This window comes from Cibotium barometz, chromosome 49 (genome assembly GCF_041138505.1).
Source record: "Cibotium barometz isolate CiBa-2024 chromosome 49, ASM4113850v1, whole genome shotgun sequence".
In the NCBI taxonomy this organism is placed as follows: Eukaryota; Viridiplantae; Streptophyta; class Polypodiopsida; order Cyatheales; family Cibotiaceae; genus Cibotium; species Cibotium barometz.
This window is the reverse complement of record NC_141094.1, coordinates 6,215,794-6,231,869: the sequence shown is the minus strand read 5'-3', so window position 1 is coordinate 6,231,869 and position 16,076 is coordinate 6,215,794. Positions and strand designations below refer to the sequence as shown.

General features: G+C 40.3%; 1 protein-coding gene across 1 annotated transcript; it reads left to right on the top strand.

Annotated features, from left to right (window-relative positions):
• The first annotated feature begins 1,847 nt into the window (after positions 1-1,847).
• On the top strand, positions 1,848-5,227 carry LOC147610231 (uncharacterized). The gene is made up of 2 exons (XM_086786282.1): positions 1,848-2,210; positions 3,062-5,227. The coding sequence occupies exons 1-2, from the start codon at positions 2,118-2,120 to the stop codon at positions 5,096-5,098; spliced, it is 2,130 nt and encodes a 709-aa protein (XP_086642408.1). The 5' UTR covers positions 1,848-2,117; the 3' UTR covers positions 5,099-5,227.
• The last annotated feature ends 10,849 nt before the right edge of the window (positions 5,228-16,076 follow it).

Below are 16,076 nucleotides of genomic sequence, written 5' to 3'. Positions count from 1 at the left end.
TTTTTTTTTCGGGAAAAAGATCCTTCAATTAGTTAAAGAAAAAACAGCCACAAAGGCTAAGTACAACCACAAAGGGCTAGATACAAACTCGCCTCATATAAGCGCGAAAAACAAATGATCAAAGGGAAGAGATGCTTCTCCTCTGGTTGGCCGCTCTGTGAGAGGAGAAGGCTATCTCATAGAGGAGGAGGGGGGAACAACCATACAAGTGGTATGTAATGCCAAATGGGGTCACCGCCTCTAACTGTGATGAGGAAAGGGCCATGCCTCCAAAGTCTCAAGAAGGCTTCCCGCCGCTTTCGCATGTGGTCAAAACCTCCCTGCAGCTTCCCCCACTGACTGCAGAGGGTGTGAATGATATCGAGCCATATGCTCCTGATGGTCTCAGCCGGTGGAGTGTAGGTATCCTTGATGGCCTCGCTGCATCTAGCATGCCAGATGTACCAAGCTGCTATGCTACTGCAAATCTCCCATCTTTGGCAACATGAGCCTGGTCGCCAAAGCAATCACCCATCGGTGGGGCTGTGCTGGTACTGCTGCAATATGATGGTGGGAGACTTGAAGGGCTAGTCCTTCCCCATCCTCTTCATAAGTCCTGACCACTCTAGCCTCGGTGGCCCAAGTGACAGTACCCCAAGTGATGATCCGGGTCGATGCCTGCCTTGTAGCACGAAACAGCATTTATATGCTTGGTCTACCCTCTATCTCTCAAACGAGGGTTAGTTATGATCCATTTGCAAGAATTCCATGTTAGGCATGCTATGACATATGAGCGCCCTCCAAGAAATAATTTTCCCAAATGTACACACGCCAGTGGTTTCCCAAATGTACACACGCTAATGGTTTCCCAAATAGTAGAGAAGGTCTCAAAACCTATTTTTCATCATTGCAAATCATGCATTTTTTTCTGAAAAATATCAGTTTTTACAGCCCAATTTTGAATATTCTACAAAAGAAAATTGGAAACAAGTTCTATGAGAGAGCTGTAGTATTTTTGGAATGTTACAACTTTACTCCCTAACCTTGTCAATACAATTGTGTTTGGTAGCTCAAGAGGGAGTCTTTAAGAGCCTTGTTTTTATTGATTTTATTAGTAGGTTTTTTCCACCTCAAATTTTGGATGGATTTTTGAGATGGTTGGTGAGAGGGCAAAAAGAAGGAAATCGGCTTGGTCATCAAGGATAGATTAATCGGTTTTATAACTAAATTTCCTTTTTTTTTCATAACATCTGAATGAGAGTAATTGTTATATTCAGAGGCTAACATTTCTAGAGAAGCTTAACTCATTGGTAATCCTAGTAGATGGAATTCTTAACCTCAGTGAGCTCAAGTATGAATTGAGCTAAATCTGCATCTTCCTCTACAAGCTGTTGTCCAACTTCTGTCCACTCCTACTCCTGACTAGCTCTACAAGCTGTTGTCCAACTTCTGTCCACTCCTACTCCTGACTAGCTTTGATGTTTCTGATCTTCTCTTCGTAGTACTAAGCTCGAGCTTTGTTGATGGTGGCAAGTGCTTCTTCGACTTCAATGCATGAGTGTTGGGCCGGGCAGACGACGGTATAACTAAAATTTCAAAATTTGGAGTCTTTAAAATCAAGGGTGGTCAAAATTAGAACGGGTTTTTCTCAGAGTGTGAACGGTGAGACTGACATAAAAATCTAAGGCAGAGACTGATCATAAAAAGCTAAGGCAGGCTAAAATTAGGGTGGACGAAGACGTGTGGATGTAAGGGGAGTAAAATAAATTAATTAAGGAGGTGGCACGACCGCTGCACAGCGCATTTTGGCTTGCGTCTTCTAATTAGCGTCGTTGACCCTCTCTTTCTTCACCTGCGCCCTGCTTGCCTTTGTCTTCTGCTGCACTGGCAGCGCCTGTTGTTTAGCTTGCAGGAGAGTGGACATGATAATCTTCTTCATTAATTGGACGCATTCTCGTGCGATTAGTTAATCGATCACAAAATTAATAATAATTACAGGCCACCCATAACCTATTGCTGCTTTGCTCAATATATGGAGTCTCTATTATACTAGCATTTTCCATCAACCTTATAGCTCCTCCTCGTCTCTCCGTGCCTCAGCTCTGCTAATTACCAATATTGTTATATTGCCCTTAATCATGAAACCCAACAGCCCTTCTAGATCATCTGCTCCATCAGTCGATTACCATCAAATCAGTGGGCAAGCGTACCCTGCCTTTGCCCCCGCGCAGGTACATGGAGCTTTTCTGCTGCAACCTCTATTAAACTCTTACTAATTTTGGCACATAAGGCAGTATTAACGTTATCTTAACCTTTGCACATTAGCTTCTTGTAAATAAAACCTTTGCACATTAGCTTGTAATTCAACCCTTTGCAACATCATATGCAGACTTGCAGTATTAAGGTTATCTTCACCTTCGCACATTAGCTTGCAACCTCGTATCCAGTGCAGTATTAAGGTTATCTTAACCTTTGCACTTGTAATTAAAGCTTTCCCAACACCATATGCAGTGCAGTAGTTAAGGTTCTCTTACCCTTTGCACATTAGCTTGTAATCAAACCTTTTAATGCAACCGCATATGCAGTGCAGTATTTAAGGTTATCTTAACCTTCGCACATTAGCTTCTTGTAATTAAACCTTTTGCAACCTCATATGCAGTGCAGGATTAAGGTTATCTTCCCCTTTGCACATTAGCTTGTAATCAAACCTTTTGCAACCTCATATGCAACTGTGCAGAATTAAGTGTATCTTCACCTTTGCGCATTAGCTTGTAATTAAACCTTTTGCAACATCATATGCAGTGCAGTATTAAGGTTATCTTCACCTTTGCACATTAGCTTGTAATTAAACCTTTTGCAACATCATATGCAGTGTGACAGTATTAAAGTTATCTTCACCTTACTAGCACATTAACTTGCAGTATTAAGGTTATCTTCACCTTTGCACATTAGCTTGTAATCAAACCTTTTGAAAAGTTTTAATAAGGCTTTGTTATAAGCTTTGCATCCTTTATTGGACATTATTTACATGGCATGTGTATGTATACATAAACTAATAAATCTCTTGATTTGAATAATGCAGTATAATGAGGAGTTTGCAGTGGATGAAAACAGCAGTCCTACATTTGTACCACATAGTAGCGGCAGCTACATGTCTACCGACTCCATAGACATACATGTACAAGCTTTCAGAGATAAGAGCTTGCTTTCTCCTCTTATTTTGGATCGCTCACATAGCCATGGAGCAGCTGATCATGATGTGCAGGGCAGTACTCTACAAAGCTCTAATCTACACAAGAGAGGGAAGTTAATGATGGACAATCCAAATGCAGTGTATGCAAAGAGGCCTTCTGTAAGTACCCTGTCTGATCTTCACCTTAACAAAATTGATTCTAAAGCACCCCACCAGATCACCTCCATCCATCCAAACAGATCAGGACGGCGGGCCTCGACACAGACATCCCGCAGATTCCGAAACAGAAGTGAAGACTTTGACAGACAGATGATTCAAGCTGGATGGGACTCACCTCATGCCCTTGCTATGAAGCCTCTAAGTGAGTATCTCAGTGAGATAGCAGCCAAGAAAAACACTAATGGTCAAGCTGAGAAGGACCATATCAACACTAATCAAGCTGAGATGAAGGCCCAAAGCTGCACTACCCAAGCTGGTAGTTCCACTGACATTCTCACACTGAGCCAGGATGAGCATACAGAATCTACACAAATTGAGAGCCAGTCACCAACTGTTGGGACAGATTACACTGATATGAGTGGGTGCCTTTCATGTGACTGCAAGTGTTTCCCAGGGGGTAAATTGACTGTGGTTCCACTGATGGATTCCCGTGATTATACTGGAATTCCACCCAAGGAGAGAGATTATTCAGGGTCTTTAGTGCCAAAGAGTGTTAAAGCAAGTAACTATTCATTAATGTCGTGGTTTAGATCCAAAAAGAAAACTAATCCAGCCACAGTCAAACAGAAGGTGCCTAGATCTGAATGCAATCAAACTCACACCAATATAAATTACTCAGAAAGAGCCTGCAATTCCACCAATACTAGAGTGGAAATATTGAATGTAGATGAGGATTATAAGGACTTGGAAGCTATGGATTCTATGCAGGAGGAGGTTTCTCAGGCAAACAAGAAAAGAGATGCTGCTTTGGTTGACGTGTTTGAGCTTAAGTTAGCAATTCAAGAGATGGGGAGGAAGCTTGGGCAGCTAGAAAACCACTACAAGAGCCTCAATGTTCCATCAGGAAAGCCTGCTCAGGCAGCAATCAACACAGGAGATCATGATGGCATGAATGGTCATGAAGATGCTTATGAAGTGCCTCGGGTATCTTCCTCTTGGGGTACTTTATGTGGGCCAACTAAGAAGGAGTTTTGCCATGCAGTGGTTGAGGCTAGAGTGGGGGTGAAGCAGTTTTGTAGAACTCTCCTGCACCAGCTACAGGAACACTCAGCTCTTGACAAGATAGAGACTATACTCCAAGCTCACAACGTGGGGGTTGCACCTAATGGGGGGATATCCAGGTGTGTGAAGTATCATATAGAGTCCTTGATCAACCAAGCTTTTTATGAAGATTTTGAGAACATCAAGTTCAGGAAGAGTGGGAGCCACTGTGTGTTGGATCCAAGGCAGAGGCCCCTTGCTTTCTACAAGACATATGTGGGCATATCACAGGTGGGGTGGAGTGAGCTGGTGAATAAGGAGGCAAGTGCCTATAGTGAGAGCTTTGATGGGTTTTGTGATCAAAAGATGAGCAAGCTAGTGGAGGAAGTGTTGCATTGGGATGTGGAAGGGTGGCCTGATGAGCTTGCAAAGGCCTTCTTTGTGGCAGCCAAGTGGGTTTGGCTGGTACACTTGCTGGCCTTCTCATTTGAGCACCCAGCAACCATATTTAGGGTGGGCACTGAGGCCCACTTTGACCCCCTCTACATGGAGGAGCTTCCCATGGAGCATGCCAATGAGAGTGGCAAAATCAAGCTTCATTATCATGGCAATAATATGGGCCATGCATTAGAGCATAAATCTCTTCAAATACTAGCCATGGTCATGCCAGGCTTCTTCTTCAACAGCTATGATGTTATCAGATGCAAGGTCATGCTATCTCTGTAGCCTTACACACCCAATTACCAAGAACTTTCAATGCTCTTCTTACCGTTGATGTAGACCATGATCTGACGTCTCCCTCACGTGCCACCTGTCAATAATAGGACAACTTCTCGAGTTCTTTCCTTGTTTTATTTTTGGCATTGCTCTTTTTAACTTTTTTTTTTTGCGGGGGGCGGGGGGGGGGGGGGGGGGAGGGGGGGCTCTCCATATCAAAGGAGTTGGATTTGGAGGGTTTGGTTGAAGGGTTGAGCTTGTTAACTCCCATGTTAGCCTTCTCCTTCATCCCCATTGTGTCTCTTGGGGTTGTGCAATTTGGATTTAGTCTTGTAGTGCTTCTTCATAAAATTCAAACCCTTATCACATAAATTTTGATCATACTCATAGATTTGAGTAAGTTGTCTTACACACATCATGGCTATGCCTCATGTCTTTTTGTACACCATGCAAAAATTCGTGACTTTCTCTGGGTCCCACTCTTGAATTATATTGCTCAGGCTAAGCTATACACCCTTTAGTCAAAGTTTCATAGTTTTTGTTGAATAGCACTGTTGCTTTTGTTTTCGATTTGGCATAATCATGTTTTTGCTTTTGTTTATTCATCTTGTTTGATTTTCTAGAAGGTGGATCACACACTAAAATCAAGGGAACTTTGGGCCAATTCCACTTAGATGCAAGAAAACAAAATAATTTATTTGTGGTTGCAAATTCATGTGGTGGGAGCTCATTTCCACACACTTTGGAGCTCATTGCTATTCGGCTAGGGGTTATGTCAAATCTTTGGAAAATGTTTAGAAGACCTTGTTAAGGTCATAAAGAAGACCCTCAAGCCATAAATCAATGCCCAGAAAAATCACAAACACACATCGTTATACACACACTCACTACCTTACACGTGCAGTACCCACACACCTCGTTACACACTAACACACTCACTCATAAGAGTGAGTACACATGCTCGGGAGAAAACACCTCCTAAGGAGGAAAAAAGTACCTCAATACATTATTAGCTTGCGTTCTCACATCACTACCATGTAAATGGCTACAAATCTCCCCTGTAGTGATAATGTGAACATGTATAGGAATCATGTGGTTGATTAATCCCCAAATGACAATAAGCCCAAAGCTTTGCAAAAATCTTCAAACTTCTCTCTGGAGAAAAATCACACACCCATCGTTATACACACACACACACACTACCTTAATGTGCAGTATCCACACACCTCGTTACACACTAACACACTCACTCATAAGAGTGAGTACACATGCTCGGGAGAAAAAACCTCCTAAGGAGGAAAAAAGTACCTCAATACATTATTAGCCTGCGTTCTCACATCACTACCCTGTAAATGGCTACAAATCTCCCCTGTAGTGATAATGTGAAGATGTACAGGAATGGCAATAAGCCCAAAGCTTTGCAAAAATCTTCAAACTTCTCTCTGGGGAGAGAGCCTTCGGTGAACATATCTTCCACATAGTCATGTGTCGAGACATAAGCCAAGCTAATCTCTCCTACAACGATAAGCCTATCTCTAACATAATAATAATGCACCTCACTATTCTTTATGTGAGCATGACACATTAACCCTTTTTCGATACAAATCTGCAAAAAAAAAAAAAAAAAAAAAATCCTATCAATGGCACATTTTTGAAAATATTCTTAGCTTCACAGCTCGAAGAAGTGGCCACCGTTTGACTACTTCTTACTTTGAGCCACAATATAAATGAATCACCAAGATAAAAGAAAAAGGCACTAGTGAACACACACATCAAGGCATCTAGTCCTATAGCTGAATATCACCACTCCTTAGCATAGAATAGTGCAAGGAATATTGCTTTATTTTCGAGATAAACCTACTCAACTAGGAGACCCCAAAGTCAATGTCTAGCCTCGCATTGCACAGATAGATGAGGCACCCAACAACCTACTGATAAAGTGATGCACATCAAATGGTTCACCTATATCTTGGAGATTGAGCCTAGCACCTATCTCTATAGGTGTAACAACAACAGGCTTACAACTAAACCGTGTAAGTAGTTTCTGTATGTACTTTGATTACACCATCACAATACCAACATTAAAATACCATCATCATGCACCATAAATTATTGTATGTCCAATTAATAATGCAGTGAGCCCAAATCTTATCATCATGTAATTCGTCTTTGAAGGTTGAAACATTCTCCTCATTAAGGCCTACAAGAAGCATTCTATCAACGTATAAAACACTGAACAAAAAATAGTTCTTACTCCTCTTTTACATAGAGTATTGGCTATTGCAAATACCATGTGCAACCAAGTGGGACCTTGCTTAAGGCCATATAAATATTTTCTTAATCTACATGCTTTAGGCTGATCATGTCTCTTGTGAACAAAACCAGGAGACTAAGATACATAAACCTCCTCATGTAAATCACCATTCAAGAAGTTAGTCTTGATGTACATTCCATCTATAATGCACTACCAATGCATTATAGTCATACGAGATGTGGGGGCATAGGTCTCATCATAATCTATGCCCTTCTTATGAGCATAACCCTTTGCAACAACAAGCCTTCCCCTTGTAGCATGATTTACAAAAGAACAAGATGCATGACAAGAACAGGAGTAGCTATTTTTCTATCCTGTAATATATGTGCAACAGTCATTGGGCATTCTTGGATGCATGTCTAGGAGAGCCTGCATGTGTCATGCTAGAAAAAGGAGTAGCTAATTTGCTATGGATTGAAATGTCTACACACTAGTTACTTTGGCATACTCATATATATTAGACATATTTGTAGCTACCCTTTCCTTATCCACTGCATCATCCACAATCGCCTCATCAATAGGCTGATTTGTGGGCTAAATTTTAAGATGATTTTCAGCTAGTGCACATTAGGAACTCAATGGAGTCTTTTTGGGCCCTTTAATTTGCCATTGCCTAATGGAGGTGATTAAGAAATAGACAAATAGGGAGATTACATGTGGACTGAAACCAATGGTTTGTAAGAGCCTAGAAGGTAGTGGTCAAACTTAGAACAATAGGCTGAATAGGCTCTTTTTTAATTTTTAAAATCAACTAAAACTCAAAAAATTTATACGTATATGAATTTTTTCCCTATTTTTTTATAGAAAAGGATAGCTGCAGCCTACAGCCATCATTAAGTAAGGTCTCTAAAGTGATAGAGGTCCAAAAACGAGTTCCCATGCATTCAATGCACATTCCCCTTCACTTTCCACTATCCCTCTCTCCCACGTTCCCTCCAAAATGCTCTCTCTTTTCCCTTTCTCATAGCAGGGCGTTTTTCACTCCCTAGACTACTTCTTTTAGCTATCTACCTCTTGATCTACCTCTCTCTTCACTCAGAAACCTAGATCTATAGCTATGGAAGCTTGATCTGCAACCTCCTCTCAGAAGCTATGGAAGCTTGATCTGCAACCTCCTCTCAGAAGGTATAGAAGTTTGATCCTCACTTACATTTCCTTCCTTCATCCTTCTTCCTTGTCCACAACCTCCTTTTACAGAGTGTAACAGCAGAGCTTAGCTATGGAAGCTTGATCTGCAACCTCCTCTCAGAAGCTATGGAAGTTTGATCCTCACTTACATTTCCTTACTTCATCCTTCTTCCTTGTCCAACCTCCTTTTACAGAGTGTAACAGCAGAGCTTAGCTATGGAAGCTTGATCTGCAACCTCCTCTCAGAAGCTATGGAAGTTTGATCCTCACTTACATTTCCTTACTTCATCCTTCTACCTTGTCCAACCTCCTTTTACAGCGTGTAACAGTGGAGCCAAGCTATGGAAGCTTGAGTTGCAAATGCTTTGGCTCTCATAATCTTACTCATTGTCTCCTCTCACCCCCTCTCATATCCTCTTTCAAAGTGCAGTAATAGCACAGCCAAGCCCTTGGAACTTGCTCTACAACTCCTTCTCTTTTGTACATCTCCCTAGTCTAAGTTTTTTTCTCACCATTCAATTTTCCTTTGCCATCAAGGTTTATAATCTCCCTAATATATACATGTGATGTGTTCTTCTAGACCTCGAAGGTCTCCGATCAGTATTCAATCTCTCTCTTGTAGCAGTGGTCAAGATGAGGATGGACACTGGAACATCAAACAGTACGAGAAGTGGAATTGGATTACAATGCAGCCTAGTACAAGAGGAACCCACAAGGTGTCAAAGCGATACGTTGATATACAAAGTCACCATTGGAAAGGGTGGATATTGGAGCTCAAACAAGATCGTGATGGAAAAAAGCTAGCCAAGGTCCAACATGTTTACAAGGCAACAGAGCTGAAACTAGCAGACCATGACCAACGTCAACGATTTCCTGCAAATTGTAAGTTATTTCACCACTTTATATTCTTGTTTTTAAATCAATTGTGTGCTAATAATGGGGTACTGAGCACTGCTTTGATTGTTCTTGGGTTCCTCTGCGTAGATATTTTTCCCTCATAGTGAGTGGGAGCCTATGGAGGCAATTTCAGGAACCTTTTGAAGCATACCATGTGGAGCTTGGTAGTTTAATCTTTGGAGAGTGTCCAGCTGCACAACTTCTTGCACGAAACATCTTCTTCTGTGAGGATACATATGTGGTTCCCACGACAGCAAATGGTACTGGAAAATTAGTTCCAAAACCTACGCCAACTCTCACATCTATTGAATGGCCAATTCCAGACAATGCTTCAGTGGCCATGGCTTGTTTGATCGAAAGCAAGGTGCAAAATGCTATGAAGTGCACATATGGATCTCACAAAGCAACCATATCCTGCTTCATACCTCTACACCTCTTTGTGTACCTGTTCCGTGTACAAGTGACACACATCGTACCCCAACTTTATGGATTGCAAAGGGGGAGAGAGCTCTGACTTGTTTCTTATCACCTGCATGGGATAAAAAAGTTGTTCAACACAATGGAGACACCATCAGATGCGGAGTAATAGTTGAGAAGGTTGTGATGCGCTACCATATTGCTAAGCAACAGTTGTCCATTGCGTTTTCTTACAGGCGATGGAAGCTTACAAATGGAGAATGGGAGGCGTTAGACTCCGACACAACCTCTACAGAACAGGGTGTGCTACATATATCCATGCAAGGTGGGGATGTAGAAGATGTTGCTGAGAATGATGATGACTGGTCCCTTGCCAACTTACGCGACTACTTAGTTCTTTGATTCTCACTAAGTGGTGATTTTGCTTTTATAATCAATGGTAGAGTAGTGCGCAAAAGGCAGGAACGATCTTTTCTTTGTAGAGAAATGACTTTCCCTGGCTGTGTAGCTATCAAATAACCACTGGATATGTAATCTTGAATTGAAGTAAATACAATTTTAATTTTTTTGCCTCACTGTCTTATTAAGGTTTTTCAATTGTCTTGTGCAAGTTTTATTTTTTTGTGATAGTGTAAGGTTGGTCACACAAGCATCTGTGGCTTGAGCCACTAGTAAATTAGAAATGACCTTGCGACATGGAAGGATCCGTTCTTGCTTTCGCATACCATTTTTTAAAAATTTTTTGATACTTAAAAATTTTAAAAGTTTTTAAAATTTTTATAACAAGGTCGCCCATTTATAAACGATACTTTACTCATTTTTATCAATTGACAATTATCGTTCTCTCCTAACACTTGCTCTCAATTTCGCACACCTTTGTGTATCACACACCCTCTATTTCTTGCAATCACTCATAGTCATGGCACCTCTACTTGACGCACTTATTGCACAGCTAGGAAAGCTTAAGTTACTTCATAGGGTTGATGAGATCGTCCCTATGTTTGAGGGAGCAATTGATGTGCGTGCAACAATGCATCTACACGCGGATGCTTTTACAGATGTCATTCAGTATATGGATGAACACATCAGCACGTACTCCATCATGTTTGAGGGTGATGAGGGCCTATGGGTTCCAGTTGACCTCATCAAGTATATATTCAGGGAAGACAAGAATTTTAGATTTCGCCTAACAAGGTTTTTAAAATCCCTCACAGAAAAGGACTACAGGAATGAGGAGGAAGACTTACTCTTGGATCTACAAATGGGCAACATCGGTACTTCTTTCCTGAGCTGGGACATGGTGTTGGTCCTTCTGTTACAAGAGGGTGTGGCGAAAGAAAGTGGCAAGGAAAAAGAAAAGGCCAAAGTAAAGCTAATGGAGCAGGTCCAAGAGGCCCATGCTGAGGAAGAGTGTAGTGGCCAAAGCGCTCGTTGAAATAAAGCAAGATGTGCAATTCTATGAGAGCTGCCTTTGAACCACACATGCCCTTGGTTGCTGGCGATGCTCAAGACCAAGGAAGCATAAACTTGACAAATGAGCAACTAGTTGCAAGTGACGATGCAACTGAGGTATGTCCTAACTTCTTAGTTGTAAAGCATCGTCACTTGCAACTAGTTGCAAGTGACGATGCAACTGAGGTATGTCCTAACTTCTTAGTTGTAAAGCAAATTATTTTTAGTTGTATCATTTCACGCTTCCTAACTTCTATATTGACATGTTGACAGACTGCTTTTGAAGTGGACAAGTTTGCTATGCGCGTAGGAGGAACGCGACCAAAGTCAGAGGGTCGAGATGCATCTCTTTGGCACTACATACCTGCCCTCAGAGCTGACATAGTGCGGGTTTTTCATTTAGACTATTCAGAGATCGCCTATGCCGAGCTCCTAAAATGTAAAGCACTTAGTGCAGTTTTGTCGGAGAACCCCTTAGCCTCGAACATAAATAAATGTATTTTGGTAGCTAGGGAAGCTGCCTTGTATTGCTTTATGGGCAAGCATCTCGGCTCAGTTTTAGGCCATTGTGCCCTTTCTCAGGCTCAAGGAATCAATGAGCCGAGTGATATATTCCAAAGCTTAGGCCAGAAACTAGCCTCTAGAACTCTCTCTCCTGAGCTCTTCCAAGAGCTTATTAAAAAGATGTAATGCAAACTTTTCTTCCAAGTTTAATAAAATTTTTTTGTTGTGCATTGTAAGTTGTGATTTTTCCTGGCGTACTTGTGATATACCATTCCAAGCCTTGCAATTTTAAGATTTTGTTCATGTGTTCATAGAAAATATTGTTTAGGATTCCTTTTAAATGTGATTGTGATTAAAAAAGTAATCGAGATTGGGTTAGAGCGGTACGAAAAAATGTTTAATTTATGGATGTATACACACTCACATATATGTATATATATACATATAAATATGTGTGTGTGTGTGTACCTATATATATATATAAGATTCTGGGACTATTGAAAGATTTATATATAATATATATATATATATATATATATATATATAAGATATATAGGATATATATATATATAAGACATAAGATTTTGGTAAGATTTTGGGGCTATTATAAGATATATATAAATATATATAATATCTTATATAAATATATAAGATTTTGGGGCTGTTAGGGCACCTGAAGGGCCTTATGAGCCTCACCAAACAAAAAATATCAAAAAAAAATAAAAAAATACCATGTGCGCTACGGCATGGAAATCGACAGTTTGACCTGGTCAAACTAGCGATTAACGCGCCGTAGTGCACATGGCATTTTTTTTTATTTTTTATTTTTTATTTTTTTGGTCTTGAGGCTCATAAGGCCCTCTATAAGGGTCTCTAGGTGACTTTATAGGCTCTACCTTTTTTGTATATATAAATATATATATGTGTGTGTGTGTGTGTGTGTGTGTGTGTGTACATATATATATATACGTGTATATGTATATATATTTGTATATATATATATATATATGTGTGTGTATATATGTATGTGTGTGTATATATATGTGTGTGTGTGTGTGTGTGTTTGTGTGTGTGTGTGTGTGTGTGTGTGTGTGTGTTTGTGTGTTTTTTCCTGTGTGTATAGTGCTTTTATATTTTTTTCATGAAATGTTCATTGGCACTGAGCATACAAAAAAAATTGGACTCAACAAAGAATGTAACACAACTCAAAAAACTTTCATTAATGTGTGAAAATGCTACAAAGAAATTTGGGAACATTACAAAATTTTGTAGGGAGAATTACAAAGTGGGTTAGCCTATTGAGGTAGAAGGCTACGCTCTAAACGTAGACGTAGGGCTAGGGACATATCTACAGGCTTCAAAGTAACTCTCTTGGCATGTACCATAGCCAGCACTGAGTCTTCAAAAACAGAAACTACAATATCTTCAGCAGCTTCTTGAAGAGCTTCAAGAGCTGTACTTGCGATCAACCCTGTCAGTAAACTTTTCCATTGTTTCTCTCACCAGTCGAGAGAATGGTGCCTTGGGGATGAGAAGATCTGTGCTTTTCTGATATTTCCTAATCTCTCGTAGCGCGATTGTCCCTGGTCTCCATTTTCTCTTCTTCTTTGTAATTGGTGGAGGCGGTGGTAGTCTTTGATTCTCCCACGGTGGTCGTTCAGACCTGAACTTCTTTTTCTTTTGTGCACGCTCTTCCTCTTCTTGTTGGTCCCGAAACTTGCCCTCCATTCTTTTGCCACACTTCTTGACTGGACGTCTAGATGTTGTGGCTGCTTGTGGGCTGTGCTTGGCATCAATGAAATCATAGTATCACTGATCATAATCCTCCAAAATATCCGATTGAATTCTAATTTCCAATCATTCCTTCATCGGTATACCTATGGCAACCAGAGTGCTCACCACCTGTCCACTCAAGGGCCTTTTCAATAGTTCCTAGCTCATAGTACCCGGAAATATATTCACTTATAAAAATCCAGATGGACTCTCCGTTGAAGATCAGCAAGATCAGCCAAAACAGATCCATATAAAAGAGTCATGGAATCATCCGTTTGAGGACCAGCAAGGTCAATCAACCAGATCCATGCCCAGTTTCAGAAAACAACTCTTACTCCTTGTTCCATTTTCTTCCTCGACGCACGCATGGGTATCTTCGGCGACCCAGAGCCCGAGCACCGTATGGGTCAGCACCCTCTAGGATCCTTCGCAGGTCACCTAGCGCTTCACTCATAGGCCGCTTCCTTGGTCCATCCACCGTACCGGAAGCTCACCATTTAAATCGAACCGAGGCTTGTCAAGACCTGACCTTGCTACGCGAGACGTCCTCCGTTGACTCTCCGTCAATTGTTGCAACTTTATCACTTTGGTCTCAACGAACTCATTCACAAGATGGTCAAAATGCTTCTCCAGCATTCTTGACATAAAACAGTCATTTAAAAACAGGTCATAAATACAGCTTCTAATGAGCTCTCATCATTTCCTGTTATTCCACATTCTTCTAAATCAATTCACTTTGCTTAATCCACATCCAATCATATATATCCTCATCGTCCTTCATCCATTCTCATCCAATCACATCTCATCACATCTATCCTCACATTTCATCCATTTCTCATCTACCATATCCACATCACATCCATTCACATCTCATCTCATCCATTCACATCTACCCCGATCCACATCTCATCCATTCACATCTATCCCCGTTCACATCACATCACATCTCATCCATTCACATCTATCCCGATTCAAATCACATCACATCACATCTCATCTATTCACATCTATCCCGATTCACATCACATCACATCTTATCACATCCATTCTCATCACATCTCATCTATTCACATCTATCCCGATTCACATCACATCTCATCACATCCATTCTCATCACATCTCATCTATTCACATTTATCCCGACTCACATCACATCCACTCACATCACATCTCGTCCATTCACATCTATCCCGATTCACATCACATCACATCTCCTCCATTCACATCTATCCCGATTCACATCACATCCATTTCACATCACATCTCATCCATTCACATCTATCCCGGTTCACATCACATCACTTCACATCCATTTCACATCACATCTCATCCATTCACAACTATCCCGATTCACATCACATCACATCCATTCACATCCATCACATCACATCCATTCACATTCATCACATTCATTTATATCACATCCATTCATATCCAACACATTCATTCTCATCACCATCCCATCACATACATTCTATCCATATCTATCCACATCATATCTCATTCATACACATCCCATCTCATTCATCCGCATCCATCCAGTCATTCACATGCACGACTATTCACATCCATCCATTCATTCACATTCACACCTATCACTTCACATCTCATCACATCTCATCACATTCACATCCACATCCCTTTACATCACATCACACCCACATCCCTTTACATCATATCACACCCACATCCCTTTACATCACATCACATTCACATCCACATCCCTTTACATCACATCACACCCACATCCCTTTACATCACATCACATCCACATTACATCCATTCACATCCACATCCATTTACATCACATCACATCTTATCACATCCACATCCACATTCATTTACATCATATCACATCCTTTCACATAACCACATCCACATTCATTTACATCACATTCTTTCACATACACTTCCACATCCATTTACTTTACATCTCATCCTTTCACATAACCTCACATCTCATTCTCATCTCATCATTCACATCCACATTCATTTACATCACGTTCTTTCACATAGACATCTACATCCATTTACTTTACATCTCATCCTTGTACATAACCTCACATCTCATTCTCATCTCATCATTCACATCCACATTCATTTACATCACATTCTTTCACATACACATCTAGATAAAGGTTCTTTTTTTCGACGTCTATTTTCATATTCTTTCTCAATTTCTCAAATGATTATATTCAATATTCTTCTTTTGAATAAAAGAATTCATGGGATTTACAAAAATTAATTCTACCCATATTTCTCAATAATGCTCAAAATTTCACTTTTGATATAAATTTAATTATACTAAAGATTCCTCTTTTTCCATTTAATTTCGTGGATCTCAAATATCATGAAAATTTCTCTTTTGGCATTTAATTATTTGCATTCCAATTTTCATGGGAATTCCTCTTTTATCATAATTCCTCTTTTCTTTAATAAAAGTATCCATTAATTCAATATGCTAAGAATTTCACTTTTTCATTTAAATAAAATTACCATAAT